This window comes from Maylandia zebra, linkage group LG3 (genome assembly GCF_041146795.1).
Source record: "Maylandia zebra isolate NMK-2024a linkage group LG3, Mzebra_GT3a, whole genome shotgun sequence".
Classification (NCBI taxonomy): Eukaryota; Metazoa; Chordata; class Actinopteri; order Cichliformes; family Cichlidae; genus Maylandia; species Maylandia zebra.
Genome location: NC_135169.1, coordinates 53,123,971 through 53,143,613, shown reverse-complemented (window position 1 = coordinate 53,143,613; position 19,643 = coordinate 53,123,971). Strand labels below are relative to the sequence as shown.

Below are 19,643 nucleotides of genomic sequence, written 5' to 3'. Positions count from 1 at the left end.
TTTGCTTCCATCATCCAACCTGAAGAGGAAACAGAGACGGCTCCCCTTCAAAGTAAAAGCTGCTCCTTTTGGACACAGTATCAAAGAAAGTCTACAGTATAACATAGAAAAGACAGAACAAAGTTTTGGTTGTTTTAAATTGTGCAGAAGTGAAACTACACTAAGCTCAATTATGTGACAGACATTTCATCCCATGTCAGTTTGGCCTCATCCTGGGCCGGATTATCCAGCACACACTCTGACCACAGGCCCAGGGGCCACGCACAGCTGGGCTCCATCCAAGAGACAGCAAACAAACCAACACAATAATAAAAAGCACCATGTGATCTTCTTACATCTTCAAGACAAACATAGTAAAAACATGAGCATATTTGTTTCCTGATAAAATGATGTGACAGGTAGAACAGAGTAAAGTGGTGGTGTTACAGCCTTTCTCCCCTCTGCTGCCGAGGCTGTTAGTCTCTCCCAAACTCAGCTACAGGACTTCCAAATGAATGAAAGCAGCAGAAGTGGCTTTACAAATGAAAGAGGAAGAGGAGAAGAAGAGGAGAGGGAGGCCACCCTGACCATCACTCCAGCTGAAAACATCACACTTCCATTAAAGTTGGTGAGGAAATGTTGAGCAGGATGAGCTGCTGGCTAATCTGGAGGCTGTAGCAGCAGCTCACAGTCACAGTGGATTTCCACTCATGAAAAAGCTCTGGCTGCTTCATTTCTCATCTCATATCAGAGACTTTAATGCTTCACTGAAGCTGTACTGTGATGCTTCCATATTCCAGTGAGGCCTCCATAATGATTTCAGCTGTTCTGTACACACACTGTGTGCCCTGTATGGCTCAAAGTCTCTGCAGCCTGTTTTTATCTGCTATCATCAGATCTTCATCATCCTCATTCACATCCCTCACACACTCTACAGCCTCATCAGCACTGACTTCATCTTCACTGACTGATGGAGCACAACATGAACCTGTGGAGGCTGAAACACTGTCCTGTCAAACATCTCCCCGTCACCACTCCACTTCTGTCAGCCTTTAAATGAACCCTGCTCAAGTCTGTCACTTCTGTTTGGAGCCAAACGAGGTTAAAGATTATGCCACTACATTCTTGTCTAGAAAATATTAAAGTGTATTTGGTGACACACAAAAAAGGGTAAAAGTATAGTTTGGGTCCACACATATCCAAATCCTGGTGTGTAGGCCTACTTAGTATTGAGAAAAGCCCACTAAAAGAACGCCCACCAGACCAAAGCAATGGTGTTGACTTGGTCAGCATTAACCCCGCCCCCTGACTTTGATGGGTGAAGCTGACAAATAAAATGTATTTATGAACAGCGATGCAGGGCCAGGAGTAGCAACGTGAATTAAATAAATACATCATTAAATAATTAAATGTGTCAGTAAAATAATTAAAATAGAAAACAAACCAACAAAATATGTAATTAACTAATTTGAATTGTACATAAATAAATAATGAATTATTTTAAATGAAATTAACCGATAATTCATTATCAATATATTTTTTTAATTAATTACTGAAATAAATAATTCATTAGTGATGTATTTATTTAATAAACCATAAAATTATTGCTACTTTACTCACAATAAATTTAAGACATCAATATTAAAGGTTAAATTATGATAATGAATACATGCAACTATAACTGATGACATAAGAATTTGGATTTTTTAAGCTAAAGCGAAGCTGCTGACTCACTTGGCATGTTACTCTCAAACCCTCCCTAATAACAAGAACATAATTACACTTTAGCCACAAGAGGGCAGCAGCATTAATACAAGTCACGTGTATATAAAGGTACAGTGATTATATTACAGTGATTTTGACAAAAACAAAACAGAGGTTCATGGCAGTGTGTTTTCCATAACATACCAACCAAATTAAATAATAAAAACTTTATAACTTACAGAGCTTTTTTAGAGGCTTTGACCACTGGCAGCAGCCTCAGAAGAGCCTCCTCTGAAGCAAAGTATTTCTGCAGGTCAAACACATCCAGATCTTTTTCTGATGACAGTAAGATGAAGACCAGAGCTGACCACTGAGCAGGAGACAGTTTATCTGTGGAGAGACGTCCTGAACTCAGGGACTGTTGGATCTCCTCCACTAGAGAACGATCATTCAGTTCATTCAGACAGTGAAACAGATTGATGCTTTTCTCTGCAGACAGATTCTCACTGAGCTTCTCCTTGATGTACTGAACTGCTTCGTGATTGGTCTGTGAGCTACTTCCTGTCTGTGTCAGCAGACCTCGTAGGAGAGTCTGATTGGTCTGCATTGAAAGACCCAGGAGGAAGCGGAGGAACAAGTCCAGGTGTCCATTTGGACTCTGTAAGGCCTTGTTCACAGCACTCTGGTGGAGAGATTGGAGTTTTGGTTTATCAAATAGTTTAGACCACATGGACGTTGTTTGTTGTTCTTCCAGCAGATTGAGTCCAGAGTTGATGAAGGTCAGGTGGACATGAAGAGCAGCCAGAAACTCCTGAACACTGAGATGAACAAAGCAGAACACCTTGTCCTGGTACAGTTGTTTCTCCTCTTTAAAGATCTGTGTGAACACTCCTGAGTACACTGAGGCTGCTCTGATATCGATGCCACACTCTGTCAGGTCTGGTTCATAGAAGATCAGGTTTCCTTTCTGCAGCTGATCAAAAGCCAGTTTTCCCAGAGACTCAATCATCTTCCTGCTCTCTGGACTCCAGTGTGGATCTGTCTCAGCTCCTCTATCATATTTGATCCTCTTCACTTTGGCCTGAACCACCAGGAAGTGGATGTACATCTCAGTCAGGGTGTTGGGCAGCTCTCCTCCCTCTCTGGTTTCCAGCACATCCTCCAGAACTGTAGCAGTGATCCAGCAGAAGACTGGGATGTGACACATGATGTGGAGGCTTCGAGCTTTCTTGATGTGGGAGATGATCCTGCTGGCCTGCTCCTCATCTCTGAATCTCTTCCTGAAGTACTCCTCCTTCTGTGGGTCAGTGAACCCTCTGACCTCTGTCACCATGTCGACACACTGAGGAGGGATCTGATTGGCTGCTGCAGGTCGTGTTGTTATCCAAAGGCGAGCAGAAGGGAGCAGGTTCCCTCTGATGAGGTTTGTCAGCAGCTCATCCAATGAGGTGGACTTTCTTGTTTCAGTCAGGATTTTAGTTTTGTTGAAGTCCAAATTAAGTCGACACTCATCCAGACCATCAAGTATGAACACAACCTGGAAGTCTTCAAGCCTGCAGATTCCTGATTCGTTAGTTTGATTAAAGAAGTGATGAACAAGTTCCACCAAGCTGAACTTTTCCTCTTTCAGCACATTCAGCTCTCTGAAAGTGAATGGAAATATGAACTGGATGTCCTGGTTGGCTTTGTCTTCAGCCCAGTCCAGGCTGTATTTCTGTGTTAAGACTGTTTTCCCAATGCCAGCCACTCCCTTTGTCAGCACTGTTCTGATTGGTTCGTCTCTTCCAGGTGAGGCTTTAAAGATGTCTTCTTGTCTGATTGTTGTTTCTGGTCTGTCTGGTTTCCTGGATGCTGTTTCAATCTGTCTGACCTCATGTTCCTCATTGACCTCTGCAGTCCCTCCCTCTGTGATGTAGAGCTCTGTGTAGATCTGATTCAGGAGGGTTGGGCTTCCTGCTTTAGCGATGCCCTCAAACACACACTGGAACTTCTTCTTCAGTTGGGCTTTAAGTTCACGTTTACAGAGTGGAGCAAATATTTCTGAAGGTAAGAAATTCAGAAACAAATATTATATAATAAATATCATAGCCTTTCAGTACCCTGAAAGGATGAATGTCTATTTGTCCATTTCTTGAGCTATTAGGAAAGATCAATATTCAGTCTTTAGAGAAATTCTCTTACTGCTCTGCAGATGGTCAGCCATCTCATGCTGCTTAAGTCTCCTCAAGAAGTGGAGTGTGATCTTCAGAAATGCTTCTCTGCAGCTCTTTCTTTCATCTTCATCCTCTCCTTCAAACATCTCCTCATCCTCCATCTGGCTCTTTAAAGTTTCTGGGTGATCTGGACTCAGAAGCTTCTGGATCTTCTTCAGCTCGTTCTTCACAAACATGGTGATGTTGTCCTCCAGCCGCTGGAAAAGAAGACTATATGAATTACCCAGTGGTAAATGGACTGGTTCTTATATAGCTCTCTTTGATACTCTGTGCACACAAAGTATTTATACAACATGCCTCATTCAACCAAGCACATTGTTCTATGCTTAAATACTTTCTTTCACACTCTGATGGATGCATCAGAGGGCAGCTTGGGTTTAGTACGTTACCCAGTACATTTGCCAGCCAGGGTTTGATTCACAAACCTTCTGACTAGTAGCTGACCTGCTCCCCTCCTGAGCTACAGTCACCCCAATCTGACTGAAATCATGGAGCCCAAACTCTGACTTATGTTGGACACACTGACAATCCTCTGGTCCACAAAGTGCAGCATAGAGGTGACTGAAAAGAACAAATGTAAACGTAGTACTACAAACCATAACCACAGAGTCCAGGTGTGTTTGATGTTGCTGTGCAGACTGACCAGTGGAAACCTCTGCTCTCTGCTGGTCCACTCTGTGGAGGAGTAATGTATAATTAGCTCATGTTATGTCTGTCCACACACAGACACAAGCTAAAGGTCCATGAAGTGATGTTTGGATGGGTTCAGTCAATCAGATGACTGTCATGGTGGAGCTTTGCTAGTCCTGCTGATCCCACTGAGAATTAACAACTCAGTTTCCAGATGTCTGTAGTTTTCTGCTCAGTTTCTTTAGTCCCAACAGCTCTTACCATCTCCTGCATAAAGCTTTCCCTCCATGCTCAGATGCCCTGGAACAAGGTGCTCTCTTTATATCAGTGACTGGTTTAAAGGGACAACTTGCAGTGCTCGCCAAACTTTGTGTCAGCAAAAGTAGTTCTAATGTTTCTTACATTTATTACATTTTTACATTTTTACACACACAAATCAATGAACGCAAAAACATAAACTTTCCAGATATTTTGTTTTACAATGTTACAAAACTCAGTTCACAACTACACAGTCTGATTTACAAGTACAAAATATTTATGACCACAGTTTGAGCCGATGTATGTCCCGAGTCTGTGGACTCAGTGGTTTTGTTTTGATTGTTATTGTCTTTTGTTACAATTTCATTCTGATTAAGATTTTCTAGTTCTGAGGTTTTGGTTTCTGTGTTCCCTCTGTACTGTGTTAGTATTGTGTCTCTGTGTTCACTTCCTGTTTTATTTTGACAGTGCCATGTCCTACGTTAGTGTGTCTACTTTTGCTTCAATAATTGATCAATGATCAATACTTTTTTCAGTAGAGGTTATCTTAGCTTCTGCACAGGCCATCTCCACTGCACTTCACCGTTTCAATACAGCTCACTCATTTCACAGCAGTGTCGGCATCTTGAGTCCTTTATTAAATTCAACATGGCTCGCCCCGCTAGCCGTGACATAAGATGTGAAAACAATATCCAAAAAACATGAGAGACAAACAGGGAATAGTTTTAAGGTGCAGGGCCAACAAACTGAGTCTAGCCATAAACTCAGAGTTGATTGAATTAGCATTTTGAATTGGCTGATCTGAGTTACTTCAATCAAGTCTATGTTCACTTTGAGTTAAGATTATACGTGATTGATGTAAAAGAAAAAAGCCGTCATCAGCAACTGATTCTGATTTAGCAGGTTTTCAAATCTAAACGGTACCCATCCCTAGCTGGCTGTAGTTAAACCTTTACTTAAAAAGCATCCCTAGACCCAGCTGTCTTAGCTAATTATAGGCCGATCTCCAACCTGACAATCCTTGAAAGAGTAGTTGGGGGGAGACAATCAGAGGGGCAGCGTGATGATCTTAGGTTACAAACTACCGCAGTCAAGTCATTAAGGGAAACAGGATCAAACTGCTCTAAGACAGCTGAGCACACAGAAGAAAGACTCGGATCTGAGGCAGCAGTCGGCGAGACAAGAGCCCTAATAGATAGAAGCTTGTTAAAAATGCTAAAAAATCATCACAAATACTTGGTGAAGAAATGACTCCGACATTGTCACGTGAACGAAGAAAACGATTGAGGACATTAAAAAGTACCTGAGGCCTGTGACTGTTTACTGACACTAAGTTTAAGACTAACTGTGTCTGCAGTTTTTACAGCTTCTTGGTGAGCAGAAAGACAGAAAGTCTTTAAAATCTGTAGAGAAACATACAATCTGTCCTTTTTCCATCTCCTTTTGGCGCGTCTACAGTCACGTCTAAGGGAGCGCGTATGTTCATTCAGCTTGAACATTTTGTGCTACAAAATGTCTGCAACAAGACCAACTCACATCTTCACAACACCAAGAATTTTTCCCCTTTTCTTTGGAGAAACTCAGAAGCCAATAGGATTGTAGCTCAAACTTGCCCACAGTCCTGCTTCATCACTGCTCACTCCTACCTGCGTTGGTGCTGAGTGGACAGTCATAGCCTGCTGCTAGCATGAATGCTAAATGTACTGCTGTGGATGATCAGCAGAAAAACATGTGGTCAGTTTGACTGTTTGCTGTATTTAAAGTGTTTTTCTCAGTTCATCTGTATTCAAAGTGCATTCGGGGCTTTAGCTGACAGCTCTTTGTGCTAACAAACTAAACTCTCTTAGTTTAAGCCAACAGACTTTACCAAACACAAAGCCTGCTGCTGCCTCCATGGGTTAGCTTGTGTGACTGGTGTTTACACCAATGAAATCTAAATCACACTAATGTGTCCTCCAAGGTGTTTGGTGGGAGCACTGAGTGAAACATAAGAGCTCTGGTAAAATAACAAACAGGGCTGTGAGAGCAACTGAAGTGATAAAAATACTGTTTAAAGATAAAAAACACTTTGATGTTCTCTCGTCACCTAACAAAGTCCAAACCCTGTGAACTATTTTAGCTTTAATAATTGTGGATTCAGGTATCCTGAACCCATCTTTGGACATTTGTAGTTAAATATTTTAAAACTCCATCAGAGACTCCTGATGTGGCTGTTTGGAGAAGGAAAAGAGGGACAAAGTGGAGCGTCGAGCTGAGGCTTCATTCACTGCAAACCTACAGTTATGTTTTCTTATTTCTGCTGTTTGCATGTTCACAGCTGAAATAAAGCTGCCTCTTTGACTTCATCCTGTTGTGTTTGGGTCCAATCCTGCCTGCCACACAGCGCTACAGGACAAAGTCTAATATTTTTATCTTTTTAATGAATCTTTGGTCATATTTATCCAGGAAAACACAAACATGTAAAGGAGTCATCACAGTTCTCTGACCTCGTTGGTCCAGGTTCACCACTGAAGTTTGGAGGGTGAGGCATGGACCAGTCACTCCTCACAGACGGACAGCTGGATCCTGCAGACTGTGACCTCTGACCTCTGCAGACACAAACATGTTTTATTCAATGATCAATTCTCTGATGAAGTGATTGAAGCAGCTGTGCTCACACAGACTGCAGATAATGCAGCTGTTTCCTGTCAGTAACAGTCCTCTTAGATTAGAGTTCAGCTTTTTACAGGAAAACAAATGTCCCTGAATGCAACAGTGAGACACAGTCTGCCTGTGTGGCTGTGATAGCTGCCGTTAGGAGCGCTCATGTGTTTGCAGTTAGACGAGGAGATGTTACCATCATGGACACGTTAACAAATCCTGCAGCATCACGTGGCACAAACACTTTGTGTTCCTGTCATCTGCAAGCAACAGGAAGTTCATTAATAAAGGCGGGATGGAGACGCGACTGTGATGGTTCTCCTTCATCCAGCTGTTACACACATCTGGGCTCACACGACGAGCCTTTGTCTAATACAGCAGCTGCTCTCTGAACACTTTTCTGAAGAGGAGCTGCACAAACCTTTGTTTGCTTTCTAGAGCAGCGTATCAAAGTCAAACTACCCACTGCTAGCAGCTGTTTCTATCATAGTTTAGGATCCAGATGTGTGAGGTCTAGATTTACACCTCTGATTAAAATACATAGTTAAAAACAGCCAATTGTGTCCAAATGTGTCTTAAACCAGATAAACTGACAGTTACAGCTGAGCCTGTGTGTCCTTGGAGACACTGCTCTGCTACAGAGATGCATTTTAGAAACCAGGAAACATCAAAATCATTTAAATCAGAGAGTTCATGTTACCTGGTCGAGGCGCCTGTGTCCGGCAGCCTCGCCTCTGTCAGTGCGCCCCAGGGCAGCTGTGGCTACAATGTAGCTTGCTATCGCCAGTGTGTGAATGTGTGTGTGAATGGGTGAATGACTGAATGTAGTGTGAAGCGCTTTGGGGTCCTATGGACTAGAAAAGCGCTATACAAATGCAGGCCATTACTAACAGCTCACCTCTCTTTAGACCAGTCACTCTTACAGGACACAGAGCTGGGTGGAGGTCCAGGCTGGTTCCTGTGAATAATGATGGAGCAGTGATGTGAGTGCTGAGCTGTGACATGGAGAAGAGTCATGGACAGTTAGAGATGGTCATCTCACCTCTGAGCTTTGGTCTGGCTCTCATGTTCCCCACACAGAGTGCTTTTAGAGGGAGGGACTCCCTCCTCTCTGTCCTCACACTGATCCATGCTGCTCAATTCACATCAGCTCACACACACTTTCTACCTTCACCTGCAGAGGAAACACAAATCAGCCCAGCGACACACTGACTGACCCACTCATGATGATTAATTCAGACACGTTTTAATCCCCAAAAGTTGATTCTGTTCATCTGGATGTTTTCAGTGGGAGAAACGTTTCATGACTCATCCAGGTGACTCCTTCAGTCTCAGCTGACTGCAGGTTTCCAACCTTATAAACAGGACATTTGCACAATGGCTGGGAAGTCATGACCATTGATCAACAACCACTGATCAATGGTCATGAGTCCCATTCACAGAGAGTTGGGGAATGTCTGCAATCACAGCATTACTAACCTAACCCTTACCTGGATGATTGAGCATCCAGACACTTTTTAATATTTTACTAATTTAATAATTTAATTTAATTTAATTAAATTAATTTAACTAATTTAATAATTTACTAATTTCTGAAGCTTTTTACCAACTTTGATCAAATTGGTCTGCTGTCATTTTATTGTTGACAAAAAGAGATTTTGAGTTTGAGTGTTGACGTTTCCATGTGGGACTGTTGCTGCAACACCAGGATGTTACTACAGAATACACTTTATATTGTGAGCACTTGGATGTTAGTCCAGTGGTCCTAAACTGACACACCTGCACCTGGATTCATTCTGACCAGATTTTAACCCAACAGTGTTTCATACTTAATACATCAGACACAAACTCTGCAGCTGTCATTGTGTGCAGTGTGTGTGCAGTGTGTGTGCAGTGTGTGTGCAGTGTGTGTGCAGCGGGACACCGTGTCCTATGAGTGTTATACTACAATAAACAGCCTGGCCGTGGGCATAAAGAGGGCAAAAACCCACTTATGCTCTAAAGATTCAGTTCTATTTCTCTTCAAATGACCCTCAGAGCATGTGGAGGGTCATTAAATGCATCACAGATTACCTCAAGAACAACAGGCTGAAGAACATAAAACAAATGCAGAGTTTCTGTCTGATGGTTTGAACATGAAACAGGAATTATTGAGCAAAAACGGCCAGTTTACAAACTCTGTGGAATTTATGAACTAACATCAGCGCATTCACCTACAATACACGAATGAATATCACCAGTTAAACTGAAAAAGGAAAAAACCTGCATACAAATACGACAGCAGACTATAGCGAACAAGCAGAGAAATGCATTTTATAGATGAAGTGTTGGCAGCGACTTCTGAAAAGCAACTCTTTCGTAATTTCGACTTATTAACTTGGAATTTTGAGAAAACTAACTGTCAATCAGTAATTTACGTGAATGACGTAATTTCCTTGTTACCCGGAAGCTGAAGCCCTCAGCTACAAATGCTACAGCTAAGATACCAGAATTACAGCCAGTCATAAATGCACAAATTGCTGATTATTGTCTGTGTGGCTTCACAAATGATGAAATCTTTCTGTTATTAGCTGAATCACATGGCGTTAATATCAGCTAACGTACTCTCGAAAGCCGATTTGTTGCGATGCGGGTTTGAGTGCGCATTGTAGCTGGATTACTGATTGGCAGAACTAACTCAAAATTTCGAGCAACTTTTCTCAAATTTTCGAGTTAATAAGTCGAAATTTCTAGAATGGATCCTTTTTTGTGGCGGAAACGGGCTTCCGTAACAGACTGGTGGAGGCAGGAGAAGCTGCCTACAGACATCAGTCAGTGGATCCACAGTAACATCGACTCTGAGTTCAGCTGCTGATCATCAACTGTTTCTGTCTCGTTCCCAGACTCTGATCTCACATAAAACGAAGCAGATTTATGCTGAAACTAAGCTGCACACAGCTGATGTCAGCCAGGAAAACAGTACAGACTGCTAACGTTACCTTAACATGGAGACGATCAACTGCGCCACAACATTCACGAAAGCGAAAGTAAAAGCGACGGAAGGAAACGTCCAGAGAGGCGTTTGAGGGACGGTCAGAGTCAGGAACCTCAGAAACGCATCAGGCTGGAGTTTAATTCTGTTTTCATCTTTAGAAACATCTGGAAATAGTTATAAAAACGCTGCGTAATAAAGAAAAATAGTGTAGATTAGTTTGAGTTGTGTTTAGCTGAGCTGTGTCTTTAATCTGAAGTTCATTTTGTGGAGGAGCAGCAAGACTTTCAGTGTTACTCTCAGAGAAAGCCTCCCAAATGTCTGTTGTCTTAATAGTGGAATTATCTGGAAAATGAACCAGTTCTTATGAGCTGCTTTTCTGTATGAGCAGTCAAAGCATTTTATACAGCGTGCCTCATTCACACAAGCACTTCTTTTTCTAACAATGACACTATGATGGATGCATCGGAGAGCAAGTCGGGGTTCCATATCTTGCCCAAGGATACCGTGGCGTAGTGATGGGCAGATGAAGCCCCATGAAGCACTGAAGCTTTTCATCCAATTGGTTCACCCCAACGCGAAGCTTCATGAAGCTTCATTTGCTCTAGCAGGACACCTACTGGACGTAAAAATAATAGCTGGCATGAATTTGAAGAGTGTGGCATTTTGCACACAGCCTGTAAATGTCAACAACAAAAGGAGTGTGTAAAACATGTATATTGTAGTGATGGCAGTATACTGTGTATATTTATAGTGGCAGTATGGGAAATGATTATTTGGAAATGCTTGAAATGGAAATGATCATTTACTGTGAGGTGAGGTGTGGTTGGGGTGTGGACAGTGGTTGTGCTTTTGTAACGTTGAGGTATGGACAGCTACACACTGAGGCTTTGAGCCTCAGTCCTGCCTGTTCACATTTTATTCTGTAAAAACTAAATTTTCACTGCTTTTATGGCCTTTTTAGTGGGGAGAACATAGCTAGGATTTAATGATTTAACAAATCTTTTGAATCCTTTGTCCTCCACAATGCTAAATGGCTGGGAGTCCTCAATCACCATGCTGACCAGGTCTTCATCTATTTGAGATTGTTCTCCTGAGGAAAGACAATAAAGATAAAGCACAAATATAAATATCACACACGTAACTTATAACAGTTGTATAATATTGTTATATCATTTAGCAACATTACTGCATGCTATATTATCATTGCATTTGATGGCTCACCTGGTCTTGCTCCACAATCGGTGTCCCCCTTATTCTCATGCAAAGCTCTGTAGTGCCTAAGCATGGATGAGGTGTAGTTGTTATATCCCAGCTCCCTGGCACAGAGCAAACACTTCACCTTGTACAAAAGTCAAGACAGCTCAACATAAATTGTATTGCACCATCAGTATCATGAAAATACATCTTCTGTAGAAATTTACATACCTTGTTGGGAGGAATAAAATCAAAATGTTCCCACACAGGGGAGGACATCCTCCTCTTCTTAGCTGGCTCCATTCTCTCCTGACTTTCCTCACTCTCATAAACCTCCAAACGGTCTCCAAACTCTCACTAACCGCAACTCTCCATCAAACACCCACATTTAGAATGAAGTCTGAGGGGTTTATATCGCTGTCATAGCTCGCGGCAAAGTTCGAACCACTTCATGAACCAGTCACGTGGTACAGCCGGGCAGCGAGGCTTCGGACGTCATCATTTTCAGCTCCTCCCATAAATGAAGCAAGCCTCGATACGCGCTTCGCGGAAACGCCCCCTCCATTACTCGACACACGCTCCGAAGCCTCGATACAGAACGTCCCATCACTACCGTGGCGTGCAGACTGGAGCAGCCAGGGATCAAACCTCCAACCTTCCAGTTAGTAATTCTACCTGCTGAGCTACAGTCTGTACTTCCTGAACAACACACCCTCCTTTTGTTTCTTTATTTCCAGTAGCAACCAGGACCATAATGAACCCTGACTCCAACAGACACTCAGGATCCACCTGCCCAGTAAGTCACCCGCTAACTGCAACTATCAGAGCCCTGACCTTCTGCAGAGACGAGTCACACTGAACACAGCAAGTGTCCCTGCTCTCAGATACAAACTCTGCCTTTAAAAGTTCAGATTAATGAAATCAGCAGTTCTGGTTCTAGAATTTGTAGTCTCACACACTTTTGTTGTTTTGGTTCACATCGGTTGATATTCTGCTGCAAACAACTAATGAGAACATTTTATAAACCTTTGAGTGTCCATCAGGATCCTGTAGAAACAGCTTCCATCTCAAATACTAAACATCATTATTTACATTCTGTTTACTTATTTTTAAAGTCACTCTAGCACAGATTTCTTTAGCCGAATGTCTTTCTGTGTCTTCCATACAAACATTAAACATGAAACAATCTAAATAGTAATACACAACAACCACTGCAGAAATAAATAAAATAAAACCAAACACAATCCAGACATGAATACACAAATATATTTAAATCTATGTATTTATACATTTTAATATGATGTAAAAGAACACAAATACAAAACCTATCAAACTACCAATATATAAAAAAACAAGATCAGAATCAGAATCAGAGAGACTTGATTTATCCCCAAGGGGCAATTAACCAACACCAGGGCAGCATGACGTTGAAGATAAGCACAATAAGAGTGAGATAATAAATACACAGTATATACAGTTATAAAATTACATAGTTTTAAAATTAAAGTGACTGAAAGGTGAATAAATAACTGTAAGTGACTAAAAGTGAGTAAAGTGTTGGTAGTATAAGAGCGTAGTTTATGTTTCTGTTGTGGGAAATGTTCTTATCAGCTGAGTTAAAAAGCAGAGTGGCTTTGGGGACAAAGGTGGGGCTCCTCCTCCTCTCAGTCCTGCAGGAAATGCAGCGGAGGTGTCGCCCAGAGGGGATCCATTGAAATGCAGGGTGAAGAATGTGAGAGGGGTCGTTGATGATTTTGGCTGCCTGTCTAAGGGCCTGTTGATGAAAACCTGAGCCAGAGTTCTGACAGGCAGCCCAATGATTTTAGAGCACACTGATGCTGCAGTCTGTTCCTGTATGAAGGCTGAGGGAGTGGAACCAGCAGGTGATGGAGAAGGTCATGATGCTTTCCAGGAAGGCGTAGTAAAAAGTCATCATGATGGGTGTGCTGACTCCAATTAAAAAAAAAACATTTTAATGTGAAAATTTTTAAAAAATAAATCTAGTCATGACCTGTGTAGTATGTTAACAATATTGGAAGTAAAAATAATTTGAACTCCAATTTCGAAAACACAACTTACTTTTTTCTTCTTTTTTTTTTATAAAGCTCTGACTTGTATTATGAGCATGAGTCTGTGGTCTGGGAGAGAGTCCTGTCTGCAAAATATAGTATATAACGACCAATGCTGGGCAATTAATTATATAGTTACTTCTTCAAAAAAGTTACTCAGTTTGGCAAACAACAAAGTTTTTTGCAGCTATTTTTTTTAAATGCAGCCAAGGCATTTTTAAATAAACATTTCAAACTATTTACAGAACAATCAGCTGTTCTGCATCAAATCTGATGCCACACAAATTATTTGCGTCACTCCAAAAATAATTTCTGTCCACTATGAGATAAAGGAGAACAACAGCCTGATACCTGCAGGCCTGACAGCAGCAGATGTATCACTGCTGTAACACCTGTAGCATTCAGCAGTCGCCTCATTGTTCTGACACACACAACAAAACTACACTACACACTAACTACACAAGATTTGCGCTAAACGTCTCAAATCTCTCACATCGCAAAGCACCGCCGTCACTCCTAAAACTTCCCCCGTTTCTTAACAACTAGATGCTACGTTGCCATATCATTTTTTGATTGGTCGACATGGTACTTTTTTGGACGAATAGGAAAGACAGAGGGGGGTGGGGTTTGTTTTTGCTCACAGGTGGAGAGCGCTTTCGAGCCTTTTTTCTTATAAAATGCAGTTTTTACCGTTTCTTCCTGCAGTAAATATAAACAACCAGTATTCAGGAAGAAAACCAAACATTGCATATTTTTTTTTATCACACCTCTGGTTTTACGTGGCCGATCAACACAATTTAAAAACTGGTATAAAGTCCCCAATTTTTCCGTCAATTGTTCCGTCTGTCCTGCGCACATCTCCAATGGTTGTACACGTTGTCATTAACGTGGCTTCACTCCACATCAGCCACGCCGCTTTGCCAGCTAAAACACCGGTGTCGCACATAAGGACGCTGTCATAGCCTGTCAACAAGGTTGATTGGCTGCGCATATACGCATCATTGGCTGGACTATGGGATAAGGTGGCATCGTTCCCATATGGGAGCAGCCAGTCACTTACTGACCAACACTGCAAAACAGAATTGTTAAAGTATTAATTTTAATTTCAATTCAGGTTAGATTTTTTTTGTGTGCAACGCAGAATTTCTGTGCGCAGAGACCGTGCCAGCAGTGCGCAATTGCGCACGTGCGCAGCTTAGAGGGAACATTGCATAGGCCCACTAAAAGTAACAAAATAAGCTAACATCAAATACATTTACTGTAAACACATCAGAAGGTTATTCATGTGGCAAAAAGTTAGATCTATACAAAATGTTGCAGGGAAACAGAGAAGGAGCTCATATAGGTTTGAGTTTTATTCACATCTATTGTGCAGGTACAAATAACAGAGTGGAAAACTTCATATTTTGTGTTTGCAAACATTAATTTATGAAGATTCATTAACATGAGTGTAGCACAAAGTAAAGGTGAAAGCAGTATTCTGACACGACAGTGCAATCAAAACACATTTTGCCACAAATCTGTGAATAATTGTGACAAACAACTGTCATTTTAATATTGGACAAACTAGTTGTGCAGCCCTAACCTGAAATATGCTGTTTGTTCTGAATGAAAAACGTTAGTCTTTGGTAAACATTTTAATCACATTTATAGATGCAATATGTTATTTCAGTTAAGACTAAATGTTACCACACGTTCCCATCATTAGAGCGCATTTAAAGTGTGGAGAAGTCTGTGAAGGTTCTCAGTCATCCAGGTCATTGTAGTCTAAGGAGCTTGCAAAGAAAAGCGTCTGGACTTCTTTGAGTTACTTGAAGACGTTTCACCTCTCATCCGAGAAGCTTCTTCAGTTCTAAGGGTCAAATGGTGGAGAGTCCAAGCTGTACTGAAGAATTTCTAACTTCATGTAGGCTAAACAGCGGCCTAGAATTAGACTCAAAACCCTGCAGTTGCCCAAAATAAAAGGGGCATTAATGTACCAGATTCTACAGAACACCAGAAATAACTGCTAAGATGGGTCCAACACATCTGAGTTCATGCTGGAGGAACTGTGGGACACACTCTGCCAACCATACTCATATATTGTGGCTCTGCCCTAAACTCTGTGTATTCTGGAGGCAGATATTTGATGCTGACAAAGAAATTTGGACAGCAGGAGGTGTAGTTTCCCTTAATTTGTTTTCCTGAATTTCTCTGTATTTTTTGTCACTAAGAAGTCAGGAGGCAGCATGAAACATGAAGTAGATTCACAACTTTTTTTTTTTTTTTTTAAATTTGATTAATTACCCTTTACATTTGAGAGTAACAGATAGTTAACTAAAAACCAGTTATCATACACTCTTTAAAAAAATGGAAATATAAATATTTAACATCAGATTTCTCACAGAAACACAGAATTTATATCAATAACCCTAAAACAACTTGTCCACCCAAGTTGTGAATGCAATAACATGAGAACGAAGGGACGTAGGAGTTTCAAACTGATACCACAGGTGTATCTATAATTGGTTTAATATCAGTAACCTTGACCTTGAGGTCAAATTTTTATGAAAATCTTGTAAATTGATAACTTGAGAACATGGCGACATAGGATAAAGAAATTCATTACATAGGTACATCTGCTGGGAGGCTGAGGGGCACTACTGGCTGTTGCTAGTAGTTTTTCTTTGAAATTTTCTGTTTAATTAAAATAATGCAGACTGAGTCATCTACAACAAAGATAGGATTACCTGACAAAAAGGAATCTCATATACATGTCTATTCAGGAAAAGAAATTCATTGTGTTTAAAGCAAACAGATAAAGGGATCAGTAATGGCAATTATTTGTCATTGTCTTACTTGTCTTAGCCCAGTTAGGTAAACATTAACAATTGTGGTGGCAGATTTCTTTTGTCATGTATTAACTGAGAGCCATGCTAGGCTCAGGGAGACTCTGCTGACCGTCTGTCCCGCGGTCATGCAGGGACTTCATCAAGCTTGCTTGTCTGTTCTTTGTGTGTTTGATTAAAGAATGTTAGCTACCGCTCACCGCTCGTCTGCAGGCTTTATTTAAATGGAAAACTTCCACAACAGGCAAAAAAAAAAGCTTTTTGCTAAAAAAAAAAAAAGATTTAGAGCAGAAGTTTTTTGCACTGCATTTTAAAATGAAAACATATTGCATTTATTTACAATTAAAGACACAGAGCAGAAAGTGTGTTACTGTTTTACATCCACAGACACACAAGAAAAGAAGCAGGCAACATGAGGTCAAGTTATGGCAATTTTATTTGTGTATTTCAGTACATGTATTTAGATTAGAGTTTTTAAAAAACAAACAAACGTCCCAAGAAGAAGGATGGGGTGAAAGAAAGGTGGAGAGAGGAGGAAGAAACTATTGATGTCCTCAAACTTGATGCTGCTGGGTCAGTTCTTTCTCAGCAGTCTGCTCCAGAATCCCCTCCTGTCCTCGGCTTGCTTTTCTTTTGCTTCCTTTTTGTGCTTTTGTATTTCTTTAAGTTCATCTTTGCAGCCTTTCTTGGTCACCGTCGTTTCTTTCTTGAATACCTTCAACTCAATTTTCCCTTCTGCAAGTTCCTCTTGCACTTTCATCAGTTCCTCCTTCATGTTTTGAGTGTGACTCTTTGTATCTTCCATTTCTTTCTTTGCTTCCTGTATTTTAATTTTCTCTTCCTCCAACACTTTTTGAGCTTCCAACAATTCTTTCTTCATATTTTCAATCTCATTTTCTGCCTCGTCTTTACATTTTTTCTCCTCTTCAAGTTGTTGCTTCACATGCAGTAATTCCTTCCTTAGTGTTTCAGCTTCAGCCATTACATTTGCAGCTTCTTGTGTTGCCAACTTCATTTTCCTTTTTTCCTCTTCAAAAGCTTCCTGCACCTCCTGTAATTCCTGCATCACATTTCCTGCCTCCTTCTTTGCAGTTTGATATTTATTTTTGGCTTCTTGTGCTGTGCTTTTCTCTTCCTCCAATGCTTTTTGAGCTTCCAACAGTTCTTTCTTCATGTTTTCATTCTCGTTTTCTGCCTGTTGTTTTCTCATCTTCTCTCCTTTAAGTTTGAGACCCACATCCAGTAATTCCTGCAATACTACTTCAGTTTCAAACAAAATTTTTAGCTTCTCCTCTTGATTTTTCTGCCTCTTCTTTTAATTTGACATTTTCAGCCTGTATCATTTGAAATTTAAAATGAATCAGCTGTACTGTATTGTGAGGTGAAGCACTCGCCGATCCTCTTCTCGATCTCCCTTGATTCATTTTGGCCTTTTAAACAAAGGAACCAACGTTTTGTAGAGGAGTGAAGTGAAGTTTTCGATGTTTCTTCGTCAGCTGTCGTTTGTCCTGCACAGAGATGCTGCTGTAGATGTGTCTCTAGCTGTGTCTGGATACAATGAAACATGTTGGAACTAAGTGCTTGTGTTGCACAGTTCTACTAAACATTCCATTTCATGCATGCTCCGCCCACATGGTCAGGAATGTCAGGTGCTGCATCTCCAAATGCTGCTCCCGTTGCCTAGCAATAACAAGCTGTTTACTTTTTGGGGTCTGGTTCATTGTTTAATAAAGAAAACATGTCCAAGTATTGGGTGCTGAGGCTCAGCGCATATTCTAGCCTGCTGTGTGGGTGGGCAGCTAGAAATCACTGGTGGGCAACATGAGTGAGGAGAAAACTGGAGCAGCCAAGCAGGGAGCTGCAGGTTGCTGGTTTGAGTGTCTGTTCAGATGCTGGTGTCTCCTCTCTCTGAGATGTCTGCAAACAGTCCCAGATAAAACAATAAGGATAATAAACAAACACGTGACTAAAATAACAATTATGACTCTGATGTGTTTCATGTGTAGCAGGATGGCCTCTATACAGCAGTCGCTGCAAGCATCCACATCGCCACACTTACTATTCTTTAAGCAGGCGTGCTGGGCTCCTCCTAAGGAAAGTTTGAAACTTCATTTCCTTCATGCTGGTGAACTTTTTACCAAATATTTTCATCAAAGCTTCTCCATCACTGACAGGGATTGTTTGGATCTTCACACTCATCTCCACCAACCCTAAAAAATGAGTCTCACTTTGCTCATATAATGCCAGGAGTGTCTCCATATTCCACAAAAGTCTATGCAAACATGTAACAGTATCCCATATTCATAGAAATATTATTGATATTATAACAAAAGCTGTCACCAACACAATTATCCCAAGTGCTTTTTTTAAACAGGATTTTCAACCAGAGGATTTCCCTATAGCTTAATTTTTTTAAAATATTTTGTACACAACAACAGAATCATTTCAGAAAAACTCAAAATGACTGGTGTCAATATTATTTGCCCCACAAAAAAGGTCAAATATAAAAAAATATTGCAAACATTGCACAGTGAAAAGGCACTACAGCTCAGTTGTTCCCACTCGCCTTTGTCCTCCTGTCTCCCCTCCCTCTCCCCTCCAACGAGGAGTTAAACAGTTTGATGGCGTGTGGGACAAAGGAGTTTTTAAGCCTGTTGGTTCTTGACTTTGAGAGAAGCAACCTGTCGCTGAATAGGCTCCTCTGATTATTTCCGAGCACGTGCAGAGGATGCCCAGCATTTTCCATAATGTCCATCAGTTTCTTTAATGTCCTTTTCTCTGCCACTGTCACCAAAGTGTCCAGCTTCATGCCGACCACAGAGCCAGCCTTCCTGATTCGTTTTTCCAGCCTGGATGAGTCCTTTGCTGTGCTGCTCCCCCAGCACACCACAGCATAGAACAGTACTCCTGCAACCACCGACTGATAAAACATCCTCAGGAGCTTCCTGCAGATGTTGAAGGACCTCAGCCTTCTGAGGAAGTACAGTCTGCTTTGGCCTTTTATGTACAGGTGCTGCGTGTTGCATGACCAAACAAAACTTTCAGTGCACTGTGAAAGTAAAAAAACAAACAGACAGGAAGGCCTAGTTAGGACATATCTAAGCATGCTCTTCATCTTGGAAGGGTAATTCAAACCAAAACTAATTGGCAGGTT

The 19,643-nt window shown here is 41.1% G+C and overlaps 3 protein-coding genes across 5 annotated transcripts in view; all 3 read right to left on the bottom strand.

Annotated features, from left to right (window-relative positions):
- LOC143416584 (NACHT, LRR and PYD domains-containing protein 12-like) overlaps positions 1-19,643 on the bottom strand; it is a 294,773-nt gene that overhangs the window by 8,526 nt on the left and 266,604 nt on the right. The gene's annotated exons all lie outside the window — the stretch shown is intronic.
- Positions 1,919-4,112, bottom strand: LOC112432189 (protein NLRC3-like). Its single transcript, XM_076881997.1, has 2 exons — positions 3,865-4,112; positions 1,919-3,723 (listed from the first exon to the last, which is right to left on the bottom strand). Exons 1-2 carry the CDS (start codon positions 4,070-4,072, stop codon positions 1,919-1,921), a joined length of 2,013 nt encoding a protein of 670 aa, XP_076738112.1. The 5' UTR covers positions 4,073-4,112.
- Positions 4,195-10,437, bottom strand: LOC112432736 (uncharacterized). 3 transcript variants are annotated; one of them, XM_076882000.1, is made up of 5 exons: positions 10,403-10,437; positions 8,467-8,598; positions 8,323-8,382; positions 7,271-7,372; positions 4,195-4,571 (listed from the first exon to the last, which is right to left on the bottom strand). In XM_076882000.1, the coding sequence occupies exons 2-5, from the start codon at positions 8,553-8,555 to the stop codon at positions 4,274-4,276; spliced, it is 549 nt and encodes a 182-aa protein (XP_076738115.1). In that variant the 5' UTR covers positions 8,556-8,598; positions 10,403-10,437; the 3' UTR covers positions 4,195-4,273. The 3 variants fall into 3 exon arrangements, with proteins under 3 accessions (XP_076738115.1, XP_024656975.2, XP_076738114.1); XM_024801207.2 differs by having other exon boundaries at positions 8,467-8,556; positions 10,403-10,424; XM_076881999.1 differs by having other exon boundaries at positions 8,467-8,559; positions 10,403-10,420.